This window comes from Mastigoproctus giganteus, chromosome 2 (assembly GCF_048544385.1).
Source record: "Mastigoproctus giganteus isolate SK-2022 chromosome 2, ASM4854438v1, whole genome shotgun sequence".
NCBI classification, from domain to species: domain Eukaryota; kingdom Metazoa; phylum Arthropoda; class Arachnida; order Uropygi; family Thelyphonidae; genus Mastigoproctus; species Mastigoproctus giganteus.
Genome location: NC_143576.1, coordinates 193,645,452 through 193,670,644, shown reverse-complemented (window position 1 = coordinate 193,670,644; position 25,193 = coordinate 193,645,452). Strand labels below are relative to the sequence as shown.

Below are 25,193 nucleotides of genomic sequence, written 5' to 3'. Positions count from 1 at the left end.
ACATAGAGATGTATGCTAATTGTGGGACCAGCAAAACCTTTTTTTACCTTTCACATAAAACGTGACGAATTTATAGAATTGATGGCAGAAAAAGTTGAAAAGGTGATGGCTTCTGAAATTCAACAAGAAAAATATTTTTTTATTATTATTGATTCAACCCCTGACATTAGCCACATTGATCAATTAGTGTTTATTATAAGATACATGCCAGAAGATGGTATCATCAAAGAAAGATTTTTAGGTTTCCTTCCTATAGAACTTCACAATGCTGAATATATATAAAAAAATATATTAAAAAGAGTAGTAGGTTTATCAATTGGTATTACAAACTGCAGAGGACAAAGTTACGGTAATGCTTCTAATATGGCAGGAAAGTATTCAGGAGCCCAAACCAGATTGAAGCAACATAGTTCATTTTATGTACCGTGTACTAGTCGCTCTATAAATTTAATCTGAACTAATGCAGCTGAATTTCTTTCTACTGCAACGAATTTTTCCACTTTATACAAAAATAAATATAATTTATTTTCTACTGACCCAAGAAGATGGAATGTCTTAAATTTAGGAAGAAATTCCCTAGCACTGAAAAATTTAAGCAATACAAGATGGTCTGCTAGGGCTGATGCTATCTCAGCTCTTCGAAATGGTTAAAAATTAACAAAAGAACCTTAATTAATTTACAAACAAGTGAACATGAAAGATCAGTAGCACATCTAGAATGCACTAAATTAATAAAAAAAAAAAAAATTTGAGTATGAAACTGCATTACTTACTGTTCTCTGGGATAAAATATTAAATAGCTTAAATAAAACAAGTAAATCATTACAAGATCCTGGCAATAAATTTTTTGCATGGTTCTGATCTTTTGAAATCATTACACAGATATATTTTGCATATTAGAAATGATTTTAATATTACTGAAAGAGAAGGTAAATTATTAACTGACGAATGGCAACACAAAGACAAATAAGCCAAATTAAAAAAAGAAAGACTATGTGCTTGTCAATGAGAGATAATGAAGTAATTTTAGAAGGGAAAGAAATGTTTATTATCAATAAATTCAATGTTGTTTGTGATAGATTAATTGCTGAAATAAATACATGAACAAAAGTAAACACCAGTATTTTAGATATTTTTAAAATATTTATAAATCTTTATTTAGATGATACTGAATTAAACACTAATATTGATAAATTAATAAGGATATATAAAAATGACATTGACTTGGAAAAGTTTAAAGGTGAAGTTATCAAAATTTTATGTTCATTATATATATATATTTTTTAATATAAACCACAAACACGAGAGGTATTAGAACCTATAGTACTTAGTACCGTGCTTGGGTTGAAGGTTGAGAAGACGAAAGAAGATATTTGTTGACATTGGACTTGAACTTCCGTAGACTGTAATTTTCAGGAAATACGTACGAAGGAAAGTTGTTCCAGAAAACAGCAGTTGAATGAATAAACGAGGAAGATGAAAAGTTCGTTCTGTGAGTTTGAAGTTGGACAGTAAATGGATGTTGGCTAGTGGCTGCACGTGTTCAGACTGTTTTGAAAGAGAGAGCGGGAATTATAGAAGCCAATTCAGAAGAACAGTGCCCATGGAAGTATCTGTAGAAGAGGCATGCAGCAGAAGCAGTACGTCTATGAGACATTGAGTGGAGAGACTCTGTTAGAGATGAATCATTAATTAACCTAACTGCCCTCTTCGGAATGGAATCAAGAAGCATGAGAGAGGTTTTGGGGGCACCACCCCAGATGTGGGAAAAATATTCCATGGTACGGCGGATTTGGGATTTATACAGAATGAGCAGCTGTTTGGAAGAAATGTAACACCAAGAGCGAGAGCAAAAAACCAAGTTTTTAGATGCAGAGGGAGCAATATTTGCAATGTGCTTGTGCCAAGAGAGATTAGAAGTCAGGATAATTCCAAAAAGAGATATATTTTGCCTAGAAATCTGAGTGTCACCAAAGATAAGCATAGGGGCAGAAGAATCCTTTTTGCGAGATATAAGACAAGACTGAATTTTAGAAGGAGTGAAATCAACTAAGTTGTCTTTGCCCCACTTGAGGATTACCTGAAGATCCGCATTTAAGGAATTGGTAGCAGATTTTCGAGAAGTTGAAGCTGATTGAGCAAGGCAAGGTTTCTGAAAATGGAAAGTGGAATGCAATGTGCTATCATCGGCAAAACTATGGATAGGATTTCCTGTCAATGGAAGAAGGTCATTAATATACAAGAGGAAAAGAGTGGGGGAAAGAACTGAACCTTGGAGGACACCGGCATTAGTGGAGAAGTTAGAAGACAGAGAACCATCTACCATCACCCTCAGTGAGCGATCAGAGAGAAAACTGGATAACAAATTACTAAAAACAGTTGCATAAGATGGAAGCTTGTTTAGAAGACCTTTATGCCAAACACGATCGAAAGCCTTTGAGATGTCAAGAGCAACTACTTGTTTCACCAAACCTTTCCATTGAATTAGTCAATAAATGGGTAACATAAGCCAGAATATCACCTGTGGATCGACACTGACGGAATCCATACTGGCGATCATTGATCAGACGGAAGATTTCTAGGTAGTTTTAAGAGTTGGCTGTTAATTGATTTCTCCATTACTTTAGAAAGAGTAGAAGTAATTGCAATGGGATGATAATTGGATGGGAGGGAATTGTCACCATTTTTTGGAATTGGCTGGATGTGAGCAAATTTCCAAGCAGAAGGAAAAACATCTTTGGAATAAGAAAGTGAAAAAAAGGCGGCACAGAATGGGAGTAAGTTCAGGAGCACAGGTTTTGAGAACAAGTGGAGAAATACCATCGGGACCTGGAGCTTTCTTAGCATCAAGATTCGTCAAAATCCTTCTGACATCCTTTTGACGGAAGACCACAATAGGCATTGAATGGAGCGTGTTGGGAATGGTGGGAGGTGTTTTACCAAGATCATTAATATGTGAGTTGGAAGAAAAATGGGATGCTAGCAGGTAAGCTTTATCCTTCGCTGAAGTGACAACAGAACCATCTGGTTTGGACAGAAGTGGGAGCAGAGATGGGCAAAAGTTGCAGCCAATAGCTTTGGCAAGAGACAAGAATGCTCGGCTACCATTAGGGCAAGAAGCAAGTTTTCTACTCTTAGCATGTTCAAACTCTAGTTTAGACTGATTAATAACTGCTTTACAATTGTTGCGAGCTTTGGTGTAGGCAGAAAATGAAACTGAAGAATTAGAAACAAGCCAATTACGATATGCAAAGTTCTTCTCTTGAACAGCCTTGGCACATTTATTGGAAAACCAAGGTTTAGACAAAGGACGAGATTTTAAATTGGAGTGTGGGATAAAGGATTCCATTCCTGCAAGAATAATTTCACTGACACAATCTGAGCAAATGTTGACATCAGAAGTTTTGAAACAGTAATCCGACCAAGGAAAAGAAGAAATGAAATCTTGCAGGTCATCCCATTTTGCATTCTTGTAATGCCAAAAAACACAAGGTTGGGAATAGCCACGAGATAAAGGCTCCATTGGAGAAGAGACAATCACCAAGTTGTGATCTGAAGTGCCTAAAGGACCTCTCACTTCAACTGCGTACTTAGAAGGGTTGTTTGTGAGAAAAAGATCAAGTGTGTTGTCTGTATGATTAGGATTGTCCGGTATTCTTGTAGGTAAATGAACAATCTGTGCAAGATCATTAGTAATTGCAAAAGCCTCAGCATCTCGACCAGCTGGGTCGGTGTGACTAGAAAACGGAAGCCAGCTAGAGTTGTGACCATTAAAATCGCCAAGGAAAATTACCTCACTGTTAGGTAAGTTGGACTGGAGAAAATCAAGTTGCAAAGAGAGGAAGTCAAAGAGCTCCAAGTAATTAGTGGAGTTGGGAGAACGGTAGAGACAACAGATGAATTTGACACAATGAGGTAGGGAGATTTTAAGCCAGAGAAGATCGAAGAGAGGAGATTCCAAATTGTCAAGTCTCTGACAGGGAATATCAGAATGGACATATGCACATGTACCACCTTTGAGGCGAAAGGAATCATACAGCAAATAATTTGGGCATCTGAGATGAGCAGTAGTTGAATCAACCGATAACTGAAATTCTGTCAGAAAAAGTACATGGGGTTTGGCAGACTGCAAGTGGACATCGTTGAGATCAGAATTGAGACCACGTATATTTGTGAAATGAATTAGGAAGTGTTTTGGAAGGTTTAGATCTTTTCGCAGATAAGCTTGCTCTATTAACTTGACAATTCATGGTGTATTCTATAGTAAGAAAAGGTGGGTGGGACATGCTGTATGAAGTAATGAAATTTTTGGGTATGGCGTACACATAGTAAGAATATACCTAGATCCTTGACATAACGTGGCCTCGACAATGCCCCCTGCATTCACACTACTCGGACTCCCTCCAGTCACTATCTGGCAGAGTAGAGGTAACAAGATTATACACTAGCTGTTTAAAGGAGGAAATAATATGAATGAAATGCATATCATTAACAATGTATTAAGATCTACATTTCCCGAAGTTAAAACGATATAAAAAATATTTTTAATAATGCCAGGTCGGTCGAGTAACAACAAGCTGGGAACAGTCATTGGCTGTTCTCAAATGAGTAAAAAACTATTTGAGGAATAGCTCAATTCAAGATAAAATGAGCAATTTGTCATTGTTATTTATTGAATCTGAACTAGTAAATAGCATTAATTAAAATGATTTAATAGACATTTTAGCCAAGGTAAAGAAATCCAAGGGAAAAATATTTATGCAAATAAATTGTATGAACTCATAATTTAGCTATTGCATTGTTATTTCATAATGTACCTGTTATTATATACTGCTGACAAACAAGATGTAAATGTTTCTATAATATTTTTGTAACACAATTTTTGATATTGTTTTTGTAATAAAATTAGTAATTATACTAATTTGTTGTACTTATTTGTGTATTATACTTTATTATTGTTGGGCTCCCCACAGCTTGGTTCCAGTAGGGGGGTCCAAATTTATGGTATTCACCCAGCATCGTGATGTGAAATGAGGAGGCTACTTGTGAAAGAGCAGCGGATGCTGGTCACAAAACATGGCAATGGAAGTTGATTCGCTGACCACGTGATGACCCACAAGAGTGGCTGTTCATCATACCCTCACGGGCTGTTGCAACACAGTTTAGTTCAGTACGCTTCTTTATATTTCGCAGTATTACAACGTTTGTGTTTAAACAGATCGGTAAGAATAATTGGGTTTTTTTTTATCACATTTATATATGAAAGTTTTTTTTTTTTTTTTTTGGCCTCGGGTATTGTTAAAGTGTGGCCACAAAAGAACTTAGTGCCTCGGGCCACAAGAAGCGTCGGCCCTGCTGACAGTCAATGAGCAAAGTAAAAAAGAAAGGGAATAGTTAAAAAAAAATTTATTTAAAATTCATATTGTAAAGACTACATGTTATCCACAACAATTATCCAGATTTCAAAAATCTTGACAATATATTGGGATATTAGGGATATTAGGATAACAAAAATCAATTAAAAATTATTTATAACATTTGTTTATGAACTGGAAAATGGACTCATCAAAACAACATGAAATACATACACATATATATATGTCCCTCGATTTAAAAGACCCCGATATAACATTATTTCGGATTTAACAGACCGGACAAATAATAATACAGTAATGTACATATTAATCTCGACGATATTATTTTTTTTAGGTTATACAAAACTTCAGTGTTATTATCAATTAAAAATTAATAATAATTACCTATTTCCATTATTGTTTTAATAATTACCTATTTTTATTTTTATAATCAAATTCAGGAAATTGTTTTTTATTCTTTCTGAAAACGCGTTCAAATAGTTGTTTTCCCAGATTACAGATAAGAGCAAGCAGTGACTTGCAAGCCGAACGTGATTCAGGACACTAACCAGCATGTCTACTAACTCACTTTGTTTCTGTCTCAGTCTGCCTCAAGCTATCATGCAGTCAGGTTATATCCAGAGTGTTTCTCTGATTTCTGAATTGTGACTTTATTTATTAAATAATTTTGCAATTCCTTAGAATTTAAAATGGCATCAAGTGATAAGGAGTTAAAAGAAAGCATGTGAACATAAATGTGGCACAGAAATTAGAGATAATTGAGAAATTAGAACAAGGTGTCTCAGTAGCACGTGTTTATGAAATTTACGGCATAAAAAAATAAACTGTTTCTGATATCCGTAAATCAAAGGGTAAATTGCAACATTTTATATTTACAACAGAATATTACATATTCTTTATTATAATTTAATATTGTACAATACTGTATATTGTATTAAAGCTTTTTTTTAGATTAAGAACAATAAGAAATTCGCATTAATGGATACCCCTTCTCCCCTATTAGTTCGTTAAATCAAGGGTTTAATGTATATATGTATATATATATATATATATATATTTTTTTTTTTTTTTTTAATCCTTATTGTAATTTATATAGTTATATATATATATATCTATATAAAAACTATTAAAGATGGTGGAAAAACCACAAGGCAACTCAGCATGGATGTCCATGTTCTAAGTTATGGAAAAACCCTTCCCATCATGCAGTATGATTGATGACTTTTGAGGTTTATGATGAACATCGTGGCGAGATTCATTATTCCTTATATTTCGAGGGTACAGCTCTAAAACGGTGTTCAAAGGCCGGCCGCTAGTTAGTACGCCGGACCAAACCTATTGGTAACTCTCTAAGAGGCTTCCGAATCAGCTAGTGTATAATCCTGCTACGTCTACTCTGGCAGACTGGAGGGAGTCCGAGTAGTGTGTGTGTGTGTATGCAGGGGACATTGTCGAGGCCACGTTATGTCAAGGATTTGGGTATATTCTTACCATGCATATGCCATATCCAAAAATTTCATTACTTCATACAGCACGTCCCACCCACTTTTTCTTACTATTGAATACACCATGAATTTTCAAACTAATAGAGCAAGCTTATCTGCGAAAAGATCTAAACCTCCCAAACACTTCCTAATTCATTTCACAAATATCAGTGGTCTCAATTCTAATCTCGATGTCCATTTCCACTTGCAGTCTGCCAAACCCATTGTACTTTTTCTGACAGAATCTCAGTTATCGGTTGATTCAACTACTGGTCATCTCAGATGCCCAAATTATTCGTTGTATGATTCCGTTTGCCTCAAAGGTGGTACTTGTGCATATGTCCGTTCTGATATTCCCTGTCAGAGACTTGGTAATTTGGAATCTCCTCTCTTCGATCTTCTCTGGCTTAAAATCTCTCTACCTCATTGTGTCAAATTCATCTGTTGTCTCTACCGTTCTCCCAACTCCACTAATCACTTGGAGCTCTTTGACTTCCTCTCTTTGCAACTTGACTCTCTCCAGTCCAACTCGAGATGCTGAGGCTTTTGCAATTACTAATGACCTTGCACAGATTGTTCATTTACCTACAAGAATACTGGACAATCCTAATCATACAGCCAACACGCTTGATCTTTTTCTCACAAACAACCCTTCTAAGTACAAGGTTGAAGTGAGAGGTCCTTTAGGCATTTCAGATCACAACTTGGTGATTGTCTCTTCTCCAATGGAGCCTTTATCTCGTGGCTATTCCCAACCTAGTGTTGTTTGACATTACAAGAATGCAAAATGGGATGACCTGCGAGATTTCTTTTCTTCTTTTCCTTGGTCGGATTACTGTTTCAAAACTTCTGATGTCAACGTTTGCTCAGATTGTGTCAGTGAAATTATTCTTGCAGGCATGGAATCCTTTATCCCACACTCCACTTTAAAATCTCATCCTTTATCTAAACCTTGGTTTTCCAATAAATGTGCTAAGGCTGTTCATCAAGAGAAGAATGTTGCATATCGTAATTGGCTTGTTTCTAATTCTTCAGCTTCATTTTCTGCCTACACCAAAGCTTGCAACAATTGTAAAGCAGTTATTAATCAGTCCAAACTATAGTTTGAACAGGCTAAGAGTAGAAAACTTGCTTCTTGCCCTAATGGTAGCCAAGCATTCTGGTCTCTTGCCAAAGCTATTGGCCGCAACTTTTGCCCATCTTTCCTCCCACCTCTGTCCAAACCAGATGGTTCTGTTGTCACTTCAGCCAAGGATAAAGCTGACCCGCTAGCATACCATTTTTCTTCCAACTCATGTATTAATGATCTTGGTAAAACACCTCCCTCCATTCCCAACACGCTCCATTCAATGCCTCCTGTGGTCTTCCATCAAAAGGATGTCAGAAGGATTTTGACGAATCTTGATGCTAAGACAGCTCCAGGTCCCGATGGTATTTCTCCACTTATTCTCAAAATCTGTGCTCCTGAACTTACTCCTATTCTTTGCTGCCTTTTATTCACTTTCTTATTCCAAAGGAGTTTTTCCTTCTGCTTGTAAATTTGTTCATATCCAGCCAGTTCCTAAAAACGGTGACAAATCCCTCACATCCAATTATCGTCCCATTGCAATTACTTCTACTCTTTCTAAAGTAATGGAGAAATCCATTAACCGCCAACTCTTACACTACCTAGAAACCTTCCATCTGATCAACAATCGCCAGTATGGTTTCCGTCAGTCGATCCACTGGTGATATTCTGGCTTATATTACCCATTTATGGACTAATTCAATGGAAAGGTTCAGTGAAACACAAATAGTTGCTTTTGATATCTCAAAGGCTTTCGATCATGTTTGGCATAAATGTCTTCTAAACAAACTTTCATCTTATGGTTTGCCATCTGTATTTTGTAACTGGTTATCCAATCACTGAGGGTGATGGCTCTCTGTCTTCTAACTTCTCCACTAATGCCGGTGTCCCCCAAGGTTCAGTTCTTTCCTCCACTCTTTTCCTCTTGTATATTAATGACCTTCTTCCATTGACAGGAAATCCTATCTATAGGTTTGCCGATGACAGCACATTGCATTCCACTTTCCATTTTGAGAAACCTTACCCTGCTCAATCAGCTTCAACTTCTCGAAATTCTGCTACCAATTGCTTAAATGCGGATCTTCAGGTAATTCTCCAGTGGGGCAAAGACAACTTAGTTGATTTCAATCCTTCTAAAATTCAGTCTTGTCTTATATCTCGAAAAAAGGATTCTTCTGCTGCTATGCTTATCTTTGGTGACACTCCGATTTTTAGGCAAAATATATCTCTTTTTGGGCTTACCCTGACTTCTAATCTCTCTTGGCACAAGCACATTACAAATATTGCTTCCTCTGCATCTAAAAAACTTGGTTTTCTCTTTCGCTCTCGGCGTTACTTTTCTTCCAAACTGCTGTTCACTCTGTAGAAGTCTGAAATCCGCCCTACCAATCAATATTGTTCCCACATCTGGGGTGGTGGTCCCAAAACCTGTCTCAGGCTTCTTGATTCCATTCAGAAGAGGGCAGTTAGGTTAATTAATGATTCATCTCTAACAGAGTCACTCCACTCGTTGTCTCACAGTTTCTGCTGCATGCCTCTTCTACAGATATTTCCATGTTCACTGTTCTTCTGAATTGGCTTCTATAATTCCTGCTCTCTCTTTCAAAACAGTCCGAACACATGCAGCCACCAGCCAACATCCATTTACTGTCCAACTTCAAACTCACAGAACGAACTTTTCATCTTCCTCATTTATTCATTCAACTGCTATTTTCTGGAACAACCTTCCTTCGTATGTATTTCCTGAAAACTACAGTCTACAGAAGTTCAAGTCCAATATCACTTGGCGCCTCCGTAGCCAGGTGGGAAGAAGCAGCAGTGCGTAGCACACGCTTCTTGATTAGACCGGGGTTCGAGCCTGTTACCACCAAATACGGAGGATGCGGAAAGGTCAGGGTATGACCACCGCATATCCCGGAGCAATATGGCCTTAGTTGCTAATGCTCCTAAAAACCAAATAAACAACAACAACAAATATCTTCTTTCATCTTCTTAACCTCCAACCCAAGCACGGTACTAAGTACTATAGGTTCTAACACCTCTCGTGTTTGGGGTTTACATAAAAAAAAAATATATATATATATATATATATATATATATATATATATATATATAAAAACTATTAAAGATGGTGGAAAAACCACAAAGCAACTCAGCATGGATGTTCATGTTCTAAGTTATGTACTTCATGATAATCAGTGGTTGATATTGTCTATGGCACTAGATTCTGAAAGCACAAAATAAGTTCAGCGCCTTCTATGAGCTTGTTTTGACATAAAACAGGGATATATATATATAGACGCTGGAAGGGAATATGCATACCCTTTGTAACCTTGCAACTGTAAGCTTGCTCTATTACACAATGACTGACCCAGGTGATCTATTACAAAATGATAAATTTTGTGCTTTTAAGCAACAAAACCTTAAATCTGATCTAGTAACAATAGCTATATTTTGCTTTAAATGTAGGCAATTTTGAGTCCTTTCTTGTATAGAAGGTACTCACCTGATTACCTACCTGGACAGCAAAAAGAAGTATTATAGCACTATTGTAAGAGAATTGATACATATGTCTATATTAAATATACTGCAAAACCGGTACTAAAATCTTTCCCAAAGAATAAAAATGTTGAAAAAAAAAAACATTCGAAACACAAAATTACAAGTACATGCAAATATAAAGTACTCCTTCATGGATTTTTATTAAAATTATGCTTAATTTCAAATAGCAGTTTACCTGCAACATTCAGGCACAATTTCCAATGTTACTGGGGCCTGCAATTGTGATATGGAACTGCAATTGCAATTAATCCATGGAACTGCAATTGCAATTAATCCATGGAACTGCAATTGCAATTAATCCATGTTTGACATCACAAACAAGAAATACGTATTAGTGAGACTAGCCTTAGCAAGTCAAGTCCATAGAAAGTATAAATTTATAAAATAGGACAGAGGCTAATAAATGCAGGAACTACAAATGAACATATTTTACCCAACACCATGTTGATTTTGAAAAAATACTTTGGAAAACTCCGAAAAAAAAGGACACATTCATCAAAAATTTTCACCCTTTGAATGCATTAACTGCAGAGTAGACAAAATACTCTCAAAAGCAAATGTCCCTTCATTAGTGCTTTCTAAAATACAGTAGTTCAAAATCAATATAGTGTAAGGCAAAAAAAAAAAAAATATATCTTTCTGATGTTTTTTTGCAAGCTATTAAATTTTGATATAGGCTCCACTTCTGATGCTTCAAACAGCGCCACATATTTCACAACACACTGCAGTGAGCATTTGCAAAATGCTTCATAATCTTTTCCTTCAATCTTTTTCATTCAAAATATCCAGAGCTGCTGGTAGTCATGATACAAACCTAATTTTTTGTATATCCATAAAGGAAAAATTAAAGAGGGAATAATATCAGGTGAATAAATTGAACATACCACTAGTGCCTAATCTAGCAATCAAGAAGTTGCTCATTTAGGAAAACAGTAACCAATGTTGTGAAATGAAGTTGTACACCATCTTGCTGAAACAAAATACTTCAGTTTGTTCAGAGCTAAGACAAGCCATCTCTGCACCAGATGCAATTATTAATTTCTGCAACTCAAGCAGTTACAAAGGCGTGCACTCTCACCCTTTCAACAACTAAATCATGACAGTGTAAAAAAAATTATGGCGGTCCTAATGTCTCGAAACTTTATTAGATAGTTAGGCAGATAACCTGAGTAGTCAAGACCCGCTAATTTTCATAAAGTTGGACAAATGCTATAATTTATTGTGATTTTTTATTGTAGTGGATGTGTTCTCATTACAGATTTAAAATAAACTTTGTGGATTTTTTTCCAAAACGGATAGTACAGGCTATTTTTGGAATATTAAATTTTAGAAATATATTTTAAGACAAGAATTTTCTTACCTGGGGTTTTCTTCAGGAACGGCTACATCCGGGTGAGATGTAATTCGAAAGGTGTTGAAATAGTATATATCTAGTAGGGAGACGAAGGAAAAAGCAAGCTTTTGTCCTAAATCCTTGCATGGGGAGTAATTATAAGTGTAAAGGGAGATGATGTCCTGAAACCTGATAGGGGCTTTTCGTTGTATTTTAAAGTTTATTTTAAATCCATAATGAGAATGCAGCTCCACTACAAGGAAAAATCACAATAAATTATTAGCATTTGTTCAACTTTACGAAAATTAGCGGGTCTTGACTACTCAAGTTGTCTGCCTAACCAACTAAATCATATGAACAGGCACGATTAAATCCATCAAGTCTTGTATCCTATCTAGCCTTGAGGAAGGTAACTTGCTCACACTCTTTCTTGCTCTGAATCTGCCCTCTGAAAGTTGAGACATCGACCACAGCCCTAACATGTAAAGGTAATTAATAATGGTGATTTCCCATTCCGAAAATGATGATGATCCCTATATCTTTACACAAAAGAAATTCCCTTGAGGGCTATTTCTAACATGTTCAATGTAGATATAAAGATTTTTACTTTCCTTTATATGAACAATTACATTTTTTAACTTTACCAACAAAGACTGTGCTAAAAGAAATTTCAGAATATCCATTATCTGACACTGTAGCAGCTGAGGTTTGTAAGAAAATGTGAAATGTTTCCTCAGATCTCTTCATGCAGGTGTTTGAGAAACATTCAGTTCACAACTGCACAATATACAGATATTTTTTCATGCTACAAACAAAAAAAAAAAAGCATTAAGATGCTTAACTTTTGCTTCAATAGTAGCAGGCCATCTTCAAATGCAAATGGTATCTATAAACAATCAATACCATACATGAGGGATTCTCAGACTGGATTCACAACTCCCTCAAGGGGTTGTGATTATTTTAAAATTTGCTCGTGTGTGGTAGCTGAGCTTGAACTTTAGAGTATTACTAACCTTACATATTATTAAGCTTATGAAATATTACAAATAAATTTCCCATTTACTTACATTCCTTAGCAGAAGCACAAAAGTTCTATTAACTGCCAACACAAGTATTCTTTAAAGTATTTTTTTAAAGAACATTATTTTGACTTTTTTTTATATTTATACATCTATTTTACAAAATGTGAAAATTTATCCATTATAATCTGTTGTTACTTCAAAATTTCAATAAAGTTTTGCAATTTTTGTTGATTAATATATATATATTGGGGTTTTAACACAACTAAAATGGACAAACTAATTTCTGCAAAACATCTGACATCCACTCATCATGAGAAACTATTATTGGATACCGATGGTCCATTGACACCTCCAATAGTCAAAATAATTAGTTTTATTCACTGGGAAACAAATTCATTATCATTTGGTTTGCAGTACCACAAAGATTGAAAACCCCTTCCATATATGAATGGAATATCTGCCTGACAGATCCTTCTCATACTTCTTATTTCATTGTTGGATTACACGTACTTAAGTACTTTCTTGGGTTGGCATACCACCCTAAGATTGGTTAGCATTAGTATTAGTGGAGGCATAAGATGCAAGAAAGCAAGCTTATATAGCATCAGTCAAAAAAAAAAAAAAAACCTTCCTATTTCACCCATCCATTCAAACTCCAAATGCTTGTCTAGTTCTGCCTCGAACTTATTTAAGTTGTTGACCTCACTATGACAGATGGAAGTTTTTTTCAACTATCAACCACCAGCTGGCTAAAGGCAAATTTCCACACATCTATTCTACAACTGTCTTTCCTCAATTTGAATTTGTCCCCTCAGGTGAGTAATCTGAGCAAGAGGAAAAGTCCCATTAGCACTGATTTTCCTCATCGGCAGATGCAGCTTCTCTGGTAAATTTTATATTTTTCAGATTAAACCTATCCTATAAGTTATCGCAGTACCTTTCTTAAACAAAGGCACTGCGATAACGCTACAATGAATGTGATCAGCGAGAACACTAGAGGCAGACTGGGGGAAAGTTCCGTAGCCGCTCCTGCCCACCTAGCTACAGAGGTGCCAAGGAAAGGAGGTGTTATCCCTTTGTATAAGGCAATGGTCAGGCCACACCACGAGTACTGCGTACAGACCTAGAGACCTCATTTTAGGAAGGATGTAGAGCTGCTGGAACGAGTACTGAGAAGATCAACAAGATTGTTGAGGGGAATGAAGGGCTCCTCTTACCAAGAAAGGCTTAAGTTCTGGAAATTGCAGTGCATCTGGAGACTAGGCGCCTGCGAGGTGATCTGACTGAGGTGTATAAGGCCTTTAATGGGTTGAGCACGCTGAATTCTGATAAGATTCTTCCACTTGCTCAGATTACAAACCTAAGGGGACATAAATTCAAATTGAGGAGAGACAGTTGTAGAGTGGAAATTTGCCTTTAGCCAGTGTCTGGTTAATTGCTAGAACAAAATTCCATCTGTCATTGTGGAAGTTGATAGCTTAAATAAATTCAAGGTTTTTTTTTTTTTTTTTTAGGAGCATTAGCAACTAAGGCCATATTGCTCCGGGATATACGGTGGTCATTCCATGACCTTTCCGCATTCTCCATATTTGGTGGTGACGGGCTCGAACCCCGGTCTAATCAAGAAGCGTGTGCTACGCACTGCTGCTCCTTCCCACCTGGCTACGGAGGCGCCTATATATATAAATTCAAGGAGGAACTGGACAAACTTTTAGAGGGAATGGTCATGTGAATTTTTTTTTTTTTTTTTGGTTGATGCTACATAAGCTCATATGCTTACTTTCTTGCATCACATGTTTCTATTACTATTACATTTAAATATTTAGATTTAAACATATTTCATTATTTTTTTTTTACATCGAATTCTAATAAAATTATTTTTTTAAATTTTGTTATTAAAACATTCTACTTTTTAAATAAAAAGTACCTTATTTGTTAAATTTAGTGTGTTTATAATATGTGTTGGAATTTTCATTTTTCAGTTAAAAAATATAACACTAGCAAATATTAAATTTTTTCAATGCTTGTTAAACAAATTATCATTAAATCAATATAATGTTAAATTATGCAATTAATTTTTGCTCTGGATCGCTTAAGTCACATTTATAAATAACAAAAAATTATTTTATAATATTGTGAAGTATTACACTTCCCCACCCAGCTACCTCATAATGCCACCAGGCTGGCAAAATTTTCTAGGGAGAACACTGCATATACATCCTATTATGGATGTCCGTTATTCTGATAGTGATGAGAGATAGTGGGCAAATAGTCGAATGAGTAGTCGGCATGTGTTGCATTCAGAGACTGATGATCAAATAGCTGAGGAATGTTGATCTACATTAGCTCACTTCTTCCTTTTCCTTTCTTTTTTTTTTTTTTTTTTTTGTCCGCCAAGCTTGATGCACATATTTTCATATGTCTGGTTTTCATAACTTCTGGGATATAAAATTACTGTTGTCATTGCCTCGGACTAGGTTGAATAAAGAGACATTTCAAAAACTTCTTTGTACGTCATTTTATTTCATTGCTTTTATTCTATTTACTTTTTTGTGTATATTTATTCTTATCACTTTTAATTGTTATACTGCCTATTTTATTTCTTTTATTTGATTTTATTTATTCACTGTTAATATCTTTTATGTTCATAATAGGATTGTTTCTTTTATTCTAATACCTATGTATTTTTATTTTTAAATTAAATTATTTAATGTTCAAGTCAGTAGCTACAATATTTTTATCAATATGAGTATACCTGACACCCAAAATCTTTTCAATTAAATTATAGACACATATAACATAAATAAGTAAAAATATGACATAATGACATACATAAGATGAAAATATATTATATCTAGAAAAGTTACAAAAAAAAAAGATTTTATAAAACATAACAATGCAAGCTATGACACCTGCAGTGGATGTGACTAAAAACTGCAAACAAGCATATACTGCCATTTATGGTTCTAACATACACCCAAGCAGGAGCTCCCCATCATGTCTGACAATGTGGGTGTGAGAGTGCTGCAGAGTGCAGACTTGAACAGACAATCACTGATCTTAACATAAAATGAAAAACAAACTGACAGGCAAGAGCTCTCCATCACAACTCAGACATGATAGAGAGCTCCAACAAAGCAACGATAGTCATTGCACACAATTATCATTTATACAAGCACTCACACAATACACCAAAGCAAAATAACAAACATGTACACTAGGGCACAAAAATTTTCACGCTCTTGAATAAGAACCAATCATTCCATAAAATATACATAATTATACATTAATAATACACATTAATAACTAATTAAATATTAATAAACTTTAATTAATTAAATATTAATAAACATTGACTAATTGAATATTAATAAACTTTAATAGGTAATTAAATATTAATAAACATTAATAACACTTTCTAACAGGCCAGTCTCTTTTGGGCATGCCTTATTAGCAAAAATGTGTCAAAGTCCTGAGGAAAACCAGGAAGGGAGAAGACTAGGTCTAGCTGGAGCAGGAACCTCCTGGTGACTTTCCATTCAGGTGTCTGTTCCCACCTACTCTGCCACTGCTGTGAGAGTATGATTAGTGTCCTTTTCCTTTCTTGTTGAGGTCAGTCTCAATGTTCAAAGTGTTCCCTAAGATGTTTGTTGGGATCTGCCGCTTTAATCTATAATTAAGGCCCTTTCTTATAACTTCTAATTCAATGAGAAGTGCCCTTGCCAAGACCTGTAAAGCTGGTGTACTGACAGTGCAGCACACCCTCATGATTGTTAGTAGTATAATTCACTGTATCGAGTCCAGTTTTATTTTTGTATAGGATGGCTCTGTAATACCATATACCCCCAACCATAGGTTATGACTGGGAGAAAGAGTGCCTTGTAGATAAATACAAGTGTTCTCCTCTTCAGTCGCCAGTTGCTGCAGCTAATTCTCATCATCATTCCTGTGTAGTTTCTTACCTTCTTAGCAATACACACGAGATGTAGATAAAATGTTAGTTTGAGGTCAAACATGACTCAAATATTTAAGTTACGTCAGCAGGGCTTTTATTGTTTTACCAGAAATTTTTATCTGTGGTTGCCTGCAGAGCTGCCCTTTAATTAACATACTTAGTTTTAGTTTAAGAAATTATTAGCTTATGGGTTTTTGCCCAGTCGTGCAAGATATTAAGAGCGCGGTTTGCCTGATGTTCAAGGCGGATTCTGCTGTTTGCCTTGACAAGCAAGACAAGGTCGTATGCACGAGTGACCTTCTCTACATGGCCAATATTCACTCCTAGGGATTCATCCAGGACAAGGTTCCAAAAGGTGGAATCTGAACTGAACACTGGGGTAGGTAACTGTAGAGATGATACTCTGATAACCTGTACTTGTCTTTACTGTGACCTGTCTATTAATGAGGTGGTCTTGGATACATTGTACAGGTTTTGAGGAATTCCAGAATAGTATTATCTCCTGAGTATGCAACCAGAGGGTGTCAAAGGCCCCAGCAAAGTCAATTGATATAGCCAGCAAGTACTTTTCCAGTATATTCTGTGCTGCAATTATAAGACAGTTCATAGGATCTTCAGTTGAACATCCAGTTTTGAAGCCAAACTGTTTGTCCGACTGAAGGTTTGCATTTACATAGTCGGCTTCTAGATGGAGGTGAATTAACCGTTCCAATACCTTGCCCAGAACTGGTAACAAGGCTATCGGCCTATATGATTTTGATTCATTTAGGGGGTTTCCTCTGGATTTTTTTTTAGCATCAGATGGAAGTTTGCCAGTTTCCATGTTCTTGGGAATACTCCCTTATCCACACAGTTGTTATATATCTGTAACAGATATTGTGGAAAATATTTCACCAGTTCTTTTATCATTTCTATGAGGTCATGGGCTGGGCATTTTTTATCTCTGGTTCTTTTAATTGCTGCAAACATTTACTCTGAAGTAAATGGCAGTTCAGTATTTGTGCTGTATATTTTTATTTGCAATACATATTTCAGTCTAATCATGAGTGAGAGATTGAATATCCAGTATGTTATATACTGTTTCCTCCCAGGTGTATGTTATTTACTGTTTCCTCCCAGGTGTATGTTATTTACTGTTTCCTCCCAGGTAAATGTTCTTTGCCCTGTTCTGGTATCAATGGTATTTACCACATTTCCCCTTGGAAACTTATTGGTAACTATGTGGTAAACTATACACCATGGGTCAGCAATCGTGAAGCATGGCAAACCCTTGTTGATATCAGAAGTATCAACAAGGGTTTACCATGCTTCCTTTTTATTTTGCCTTATCATGTATTTTGTTATAACTAAGAGCAAAGTGAAGGAGAAATTGTTGAAGTTAAACATAACAAAAGCAACTGGGTAGGATGGGATCTATCCAGTTATATTAAAGGAAGCAAGCAAACCCTTAGCCAAAATTATGAGAGCATCCCTGGAAATCCTCACAGACTGGAGATGCGCAAATGTATCTCCAACTCACAAAGGAAGATCAAAGGATGACACAAGTAATTACAGACCTGTTAGTATAACTTATGTTCCGGGCAAAATATTGAAGTTGTTGGTTAAAGAAGCAATGGAAGATCATCTGCACAAGACTGCAGTTATAGTCCAAACACAACATGGGTTTGTTAAGGGGAAATCCTGTCTGACCAACTTGATTGGATACTATGATGTGGTCACAAAGGAAATGGATGCAAAAAATAATTTTCTTTCGTATACTTGGATTTCAGGAAAGCTTTTAACACTGTTGCACATGAAAGACTGCTGTACAAATTGGAGCAGAATGGCATTAAGGGCAAGTTGCTGCTATGGATAAAGGGATGGTTGAGTGAAAGAAGACAGAGTGGTAATCAACAAACACTGCTCTACATGGACTAATGTTATTAGTGAAGCTCCCCAGGATTCAATGTTGGACCCACTGTTGTTTTTCTGTATTTATCAATGGTATTGATGAATGTATATCAGGCTTAATGTCCAAGTTTGCAGATAATACAAAGGTTAGCAAAGTTGTTAATGACAGTAGTATGCTACAGCATCTAGAAAAGTTGGGCAGATGGGCTGAGAAGTGGCGACTGAAGTTTAACATTGACAAATGCAAGCTACTGCATGTGGATAGCAGTAACCCCAGACTAACATACCAACTGTGTGGTTCTACACTCAGGGTATTGGAAAATGAGAAAGACCTAGGGTTAATTGTGCAGTCAGATATGAAGTTCTCTGAGCAGTGCAGACAAGTCACCAGGACAGTTCATTGGGTTTTGTTAATGATATATAGGAATTCTGTTAGGAGGTTATTATCCCATTTTATAAGATAACGGTGAGACCCGAGCTTGAGTACTACACACAGGTCTTGGGTCTCATTTTTGGAAGGGTGTAGGGCTGCTGGAACGACAGAGAAGGCGAATGAGATTTGTGAGGGAAATGAAGGGGTGCTCTTACCAAGAAAGGCTTAAGTTTTGCAAACTGCAGCATCTGGAGACTATGAGGTGATCTGATTGAGGTATTTAAGGCTTTGAATGGATTGAGCAAGCTCAATGCTGATGGGATTCTTCATCTTGCTCAGACTACACACATGAGAGGGGCACAAATTCAAATTGAGGAAGGACAGTTGCAGAATAGATGTACGGAAGTTTGCCTTTAGCCAGTGGGTGGCTGTTTGCTGGAACAAAAACTTCCATCTGTTGTTGTGGAAGTAGACAGCTTAACTAAATTCAAGGAAGAACTAGACAAACTATTGGAGAGAATGGATAGGTGAAATGGGAAATTTTTTTGGCTGATACTGTATATGCTTGCTTTCTTGAATCATTTGCCACTACTAATGCTAATGCATATTAACTATTGACAGGAACAGATATAATTAAGAAAAAAAAATGCATAGTGAATAAAAGTGTATGTTTCACATTTAAGCCTGAAAACTTACTTGTGCTACTTTTATTATACACTTGTGATTTCTGTACTGATGGCCCTGTTAAAATTAGTATTAGTATTAGTATTTACAATAACCACATGGTGCAAGGAGGCCTATGGCTTCCTTGCTGCACCAGCCAAAAAAAAATAATAATAACAACAAAATATAAAATACAATAACAAAAAATAAATAAAGTAAAATAATAAGAATAAAAATATAATAATAATAAGAAGAAAATTTAAAAAATAGCAATAAGAAGAAAATTTTTAAAAATAATAATAATTAATAAGAGAAAAGGAAATGGGCAACCTATGCGTTTCTCTCCTCCCGTAAGTAATTATCCAGCTGACCTTTGAATTTCCCCAATCTGTCAGCCTCTACCATCCAAGTAGGTAACTTATTCCAGTAGCTTATAACTCGCTGGCTAAAATTAAATTTCCTGCAATCCAGTCTAAACATCTCCACCGCCCCCCCCCCTAACTTGAAATTATGGCTCCTAGTTCTAGAATCATTTATAACTGTGAAAATTTAGTTCTCATTCATTTTACTTATGCCTCTCAGAGCTCTGAACACCTCTATCAAGTCTCCTCTAAGGTGGCTAGTTTCCAAGCTGTGCGACCCCACATATTCGAAGTCTTTCCTTATATGGATGCCCTTTTGCCAATCTCACCAGGCAAGTTATCCCTCTTTGGACCCTTTCAAGAAGTACAATGTCTTTCTTTAGGTGCGGTCTCCATACTTGAACACAGTATTCCAAGTGTGATCTAACAATAGCCTTATATAATGGGATTATTACATCCTTATCTCTATCAGCAATTGTTAGATAAATCATCAATAGGAACCCATGGGTCTTCCTTGCAACCAGTCTACAATGCTCAGAGAACTTTATGTCTGACCATATCATAATACCAAGGTCCTTTCTTCCACTACAAACTTTAGTTCAACTCTGCCAAGTGTATAAGTTATTTTGGGATTACTGTTTCCCAGGTGCAATACCTTACACTTTGCTGGATTAAAGCACAGCTGCCATTTTTCTGACCATCCCTGAAGTCTATCAAGGTCATTCTGAAGAAGCTCTGCTTGGCTGCAATCATTAACTACTCTACCAATCTTTACATTATCTGCAAATTTAGACATCACACCCTCTATCTCTATCCCTTCATCGATGTCATTTATGGCATCGATGTCATTTATGAAAATTATAAACAACAGTGGTCCTAATACCGATCCTTGGGGAACACCACTTCTTGCATCAACCAAATATCATACCCCCCCTGCCTTCTGCCCTGAAGCCATCCAGCTATCCATCTAAGGATTTTCCCTGCGATTCCAACCTGTTCCAGCTTATAAAGTAACAGCTCACGTGGGACTGAATAAAATGTTTTGTTAAAATCCAAATAAACAATATCGAAATTATTCCTTAAGTCCAGCTCCTGAGTAACCCTGTCAAAATAGCTAATCAGATTAGTTAAACATGATTTTCCCTTTACAAAACCCATGCTGAGTATCCTGCAGAATTCCATTTCTATCTAAATGATCCTGAATTCCACCCTTGATCATTGTCTCCATAATTTTCCCTACTACTGTAGTTAGATTAACCGGCCGGTAATTTCCCACTTCACTCTCCAAACCACCCTTATGTATTGGATACATTGGCACTTTTCTAATCCAATGGAATCATTCCTAAGTCCAGTGATGCTCTCATAATTAGCCTCAGTGGTTCAATGCATTTTTTGGGAGGTTGCCGCCTCCCAAAAAATAAAAAGTTTTTTCATTAAATAAACAAGTGAAATTTTAACATCATTAATTACAATTTTTTCAACTTCACTCCCATAATTTCTCATTGACGTAAAGGGTTTTTCTTCTGTAAATATTAATGCAAAGTAACTGTTGAGTTCATCTGCAACTTCAGCTGGGGTATCTTCAGCTGGAGCCGTCTTTTTCTGCTCAAGTAATCTGGCAACTTCGTTATTCATCCAACTTGGAATCTTCCACAAATATTTTTTAATGGTATTTACTCATTCAAAGCTTCTGTGATTAATGTTTTAAAGGTATACCATAATTCAATTGTATCTGCTCTCTGTGAGATATCTACCCAATTAAGAGAGGCTACGTAGCATCTTAAGCAGTCGTAATTAAGGGCGGACCAAGCTGACAGAAATTTCCCCGTAAAAGCCTTGCAGTCCTTCACACTTTGAGTTAATCCACAAGGCTTTCAGCATATAATCCCTCCTATCGTGCCTGGGCAGAATTGTAGACACAAAGACATTGTGACCTAACTTGCGGCATTTCTTCAGCATGGTCCTGTATTTGTCTAACAAATCGTCAGATCATGTATGCTTAATGTCATTAGCCCCTACATGAATAATAATATTCTCTTTATCCCTTTAAAATCTGACAGTCTGTTGGTGACATCATTAATAGTTGCTCCCAGCAGACATACCTTGGTTCTAGTCCACCTATCCTTATTGCAAAAAATATTCCCCGTTTCCCTGACAATGGAGTCTTTTAATAAAACTAAGTCCTTTTGAACCAGAATAGTTTGCACTTGGTTATTCTGTTCTGGGGCCCCAATCGGGAGTGCATCACTTGATAGGTTGCTAGAGTCTTGGGTCCCTGACAAGCTCCCAGTTACATTATTCTCGAGGGAAAGCACCCGCTTTTTCAGTGACTCAAATTGTTCTAGCAATGCATCAAATTGTAACTTAAGATCGGTACACTCCTTACAACGGTGACAAAGAAAAGAATCTCCAAGTAAGCTAGGATTACCACTAGGTCAACCTTGGAATACATGCCACAGGTTCTGCAAAGGATAAAATCATGACTCACCCAGAAATCGCCATCAACAATTTCTGTTTGTTATTTGGTTTTTAGGAGCATTAGCAACTAAGGCCATATTGCTCCGGGATATGCGGTGGTCATTCCCTGACCTTTCCGCATCCTCCGTATTTGGTGGTGACAGGCTCGAACCCCGGTCTAATCAAGAAGCGTGTGCTACGCACTGCTGCTCCTTCCCACCTGGCTACGGAGGCGCCAACAACAATTTCTGTATGAGCCATAGTACCCACTGACAAAGTGTCCGAGGCAGATCTTGTTAAAGATCTGCCTCGGACACTTTGACCATTTTAAAATTTTAAAATTTACTAATTATTAATAAGAATAATAACAATAATAAATATTAAATTAGAATAAATATCTAATAATAAATATTAGATTTGAATACCATTTTCAATACCATTTGAAAGTAAAGGAACTTTGTAGACAGATATTTTAATGTATATTGTAATGATCAATGAATACATCATAAAATACATGTTGGAATTAATAAAACCTATAACTATTCTAATAGTATACAACAAAAAGTCTTTCAACAAAATATTTATAATTCTGTTTCTTATAAATTATGGCTGAAAACAAATTTTAGATAATTATATAATGGGCTAGTAACTAGTACTAATTAATAAACATTTAGTACTGTTTATTAATTAGGTAAGCTAAAAATGAGAATAATCTTTCTGTTTTTAATATTGTTTTAATTTTTAAGATGTGTAAACTTTTTTTTTTTTTTTTTGTGTGTTTGTTGTTGGTGCATCAGCTTCTGTGGCCATATTGCACCTCCCAAGGTTTTTGAATTTTCTACTCTGATCCAAGCCCGAGGCGGGATTCGAACCCACGACCTTTGGGTTGCCAGGCAGGCACTTTACTCACCCGGCTAGTCCGGTCGGCATGTGTAGACTATTAAACTACATGGCATCCCCACTTGATTCCTGCTCACACACATGCATATAATGATTCTATGAAAATATAGGTATCCAGTAGCACATGGAGGCAACATGCAAGGAGGATGTATTTGTGTGTGTTAGGTGCACAGAGTGGTCTGCCAGGTGCAAAAGTTGAAGATGTAGAGCAGATATCATTTTTTAGGGGCACAAAAGGTGATATTCTTGTACATAATGGCACTAATGACATTAAGAGTAGAGGATATGCAGACTTACTTAACAAGTACATATCAATGTTGAAAAAAAAGTTGAGTTAGGGTTAAAATTGAAAGTGTCTGCAATTCTGCCCAGACATGATAGGAGGGAGTACATGAGAGCTTTGTCAATTAATTCAGCCCTGGAGAGATTGTGTAAGGCTCATGGGATAGTATTTTTCTCAGTGTGGTATGTGCTTGTTAGCAGAAGAGACTGCTTTAACAAGGATGGGACACACACTTAAATAAAACGGATGCAAGAATATTTGCTGATGCTATTAAGGCAGTGTCAGGTGGGTCAGTAAACTGTTATCTTGGGGGGGGATTCTAGACTAAAAGATTAACAGCAGCCACAGTCGCAGGTGATTCTTGCACTGTTTCTATTAGAATGAAGGGCAGGGTGCTGGGGTTTTCATGGACTGGTGGAGGTCATCATGGAACAAATAAATACATGGGCTGTGTTATTGTAACTAAGATTAAGAATAGGTGCATGTATACTTGCATGAACACCAATGCTATGAGTATAGTAAATAAATTTGAAGTACTGGTCAAGACATCAAATGCAGATAGTGTTGAGCAGTGCAGAATTGGAATTTGAGGAGTACAAAGTGTAAGGAAGGATAGGCAGAGTAGGAAGCGAGGAGGTGTTATGCTGTTAGTTAAGAAACAAAATCTCAGGAAGTGCATCCAGTTGACATAGATGGTCATTGCAATGTTCAGTCAGTTTCGTGTGACATAAGCACTGGTAAAGCAAAAATGAGAGTAAGAGTGTCTTATAGGCCTAATGACTGACGAGTACAACAAACAACTGTACAGAGAAATAGAGTGGGCCAGTAAATCAGATTTTCTTATAATGGGGGATTTTAACTTCCCAAATATTGACTGGAACTTGTGGGTTAGTCAATTGCCCACCAGCAAAACTTTTGTGGATTTACTGGGTGATTGTTTTCTGCAGCAACACATTAAAGAGGCAACCAAAGAGAGTAATGCTCTTGATCTGGTTATCAACAGTGATTATTAGTGCATTAAGAAGATTATTCGTGCATTGTCACTAGGTGGTAGTGATAACAGTGTACTGATGTGCGATTTACTTAAAGATGTTAACTACCATCAGGGATAAAGGGAAGGGTTTTTGCTTTCATAAAGGTGGCTACAGTGGTCCCATACAGTTCTTAAATCCTCTACAGTGGGACCAACCGATGATGTTACCAACAGCAAATTCTAAATGGGAAGCATTCAAAGAAGTAATCGTGGAAACTACTAGGCTTTTCATACCGATTAAGAAATATGGTCCAAGGTTTAGGCCTAAATGGATGTCAGATGAACTAATGAGACTCGCAGTAGAGAAGAAAAATGCATGGGATGCATATAAATTATCAGGCGACACAGACGCCAGTAGATATAAGCTAGTCTGTAATCATGTCACAAAGGAAGTCAGGTAAGCAAAGGCAAATTATGAGAATTTTTTAGCAAAGG

The 25,193-nt window shown here is 36.4% G+C and overlaps 1 protein-coding gene across 2 annotated transcripts in view; it reads right to left on the bottom strand.

Moving 5' to 3' along the window:
- The window catches only part of zetaCOP (COPI coat complex subunit zeta), a 137,248-nt gene that overhangs the window by 100,247 nt on the left and 11,808 nt on the right, over nucleotides 1–25,193 (bottom strand). The window contains exon 2 of one of the 2 annotated variants that reach the window (XM_090368872.1): nucleotides 19,757–19,801. The exons of the other annotated variant lie outside the window; for it this stretch is intronic. Coding sequence (XP_090224998.1) covers nucleotides 19,757–19,801 — 45 coding nt within the window. The remainder of the gene's footprint in view (nucleotides 1–19,756; nucleotides 19,802–25,193) is intronic. 2 annotated transcript variants of the gene reach the window in all.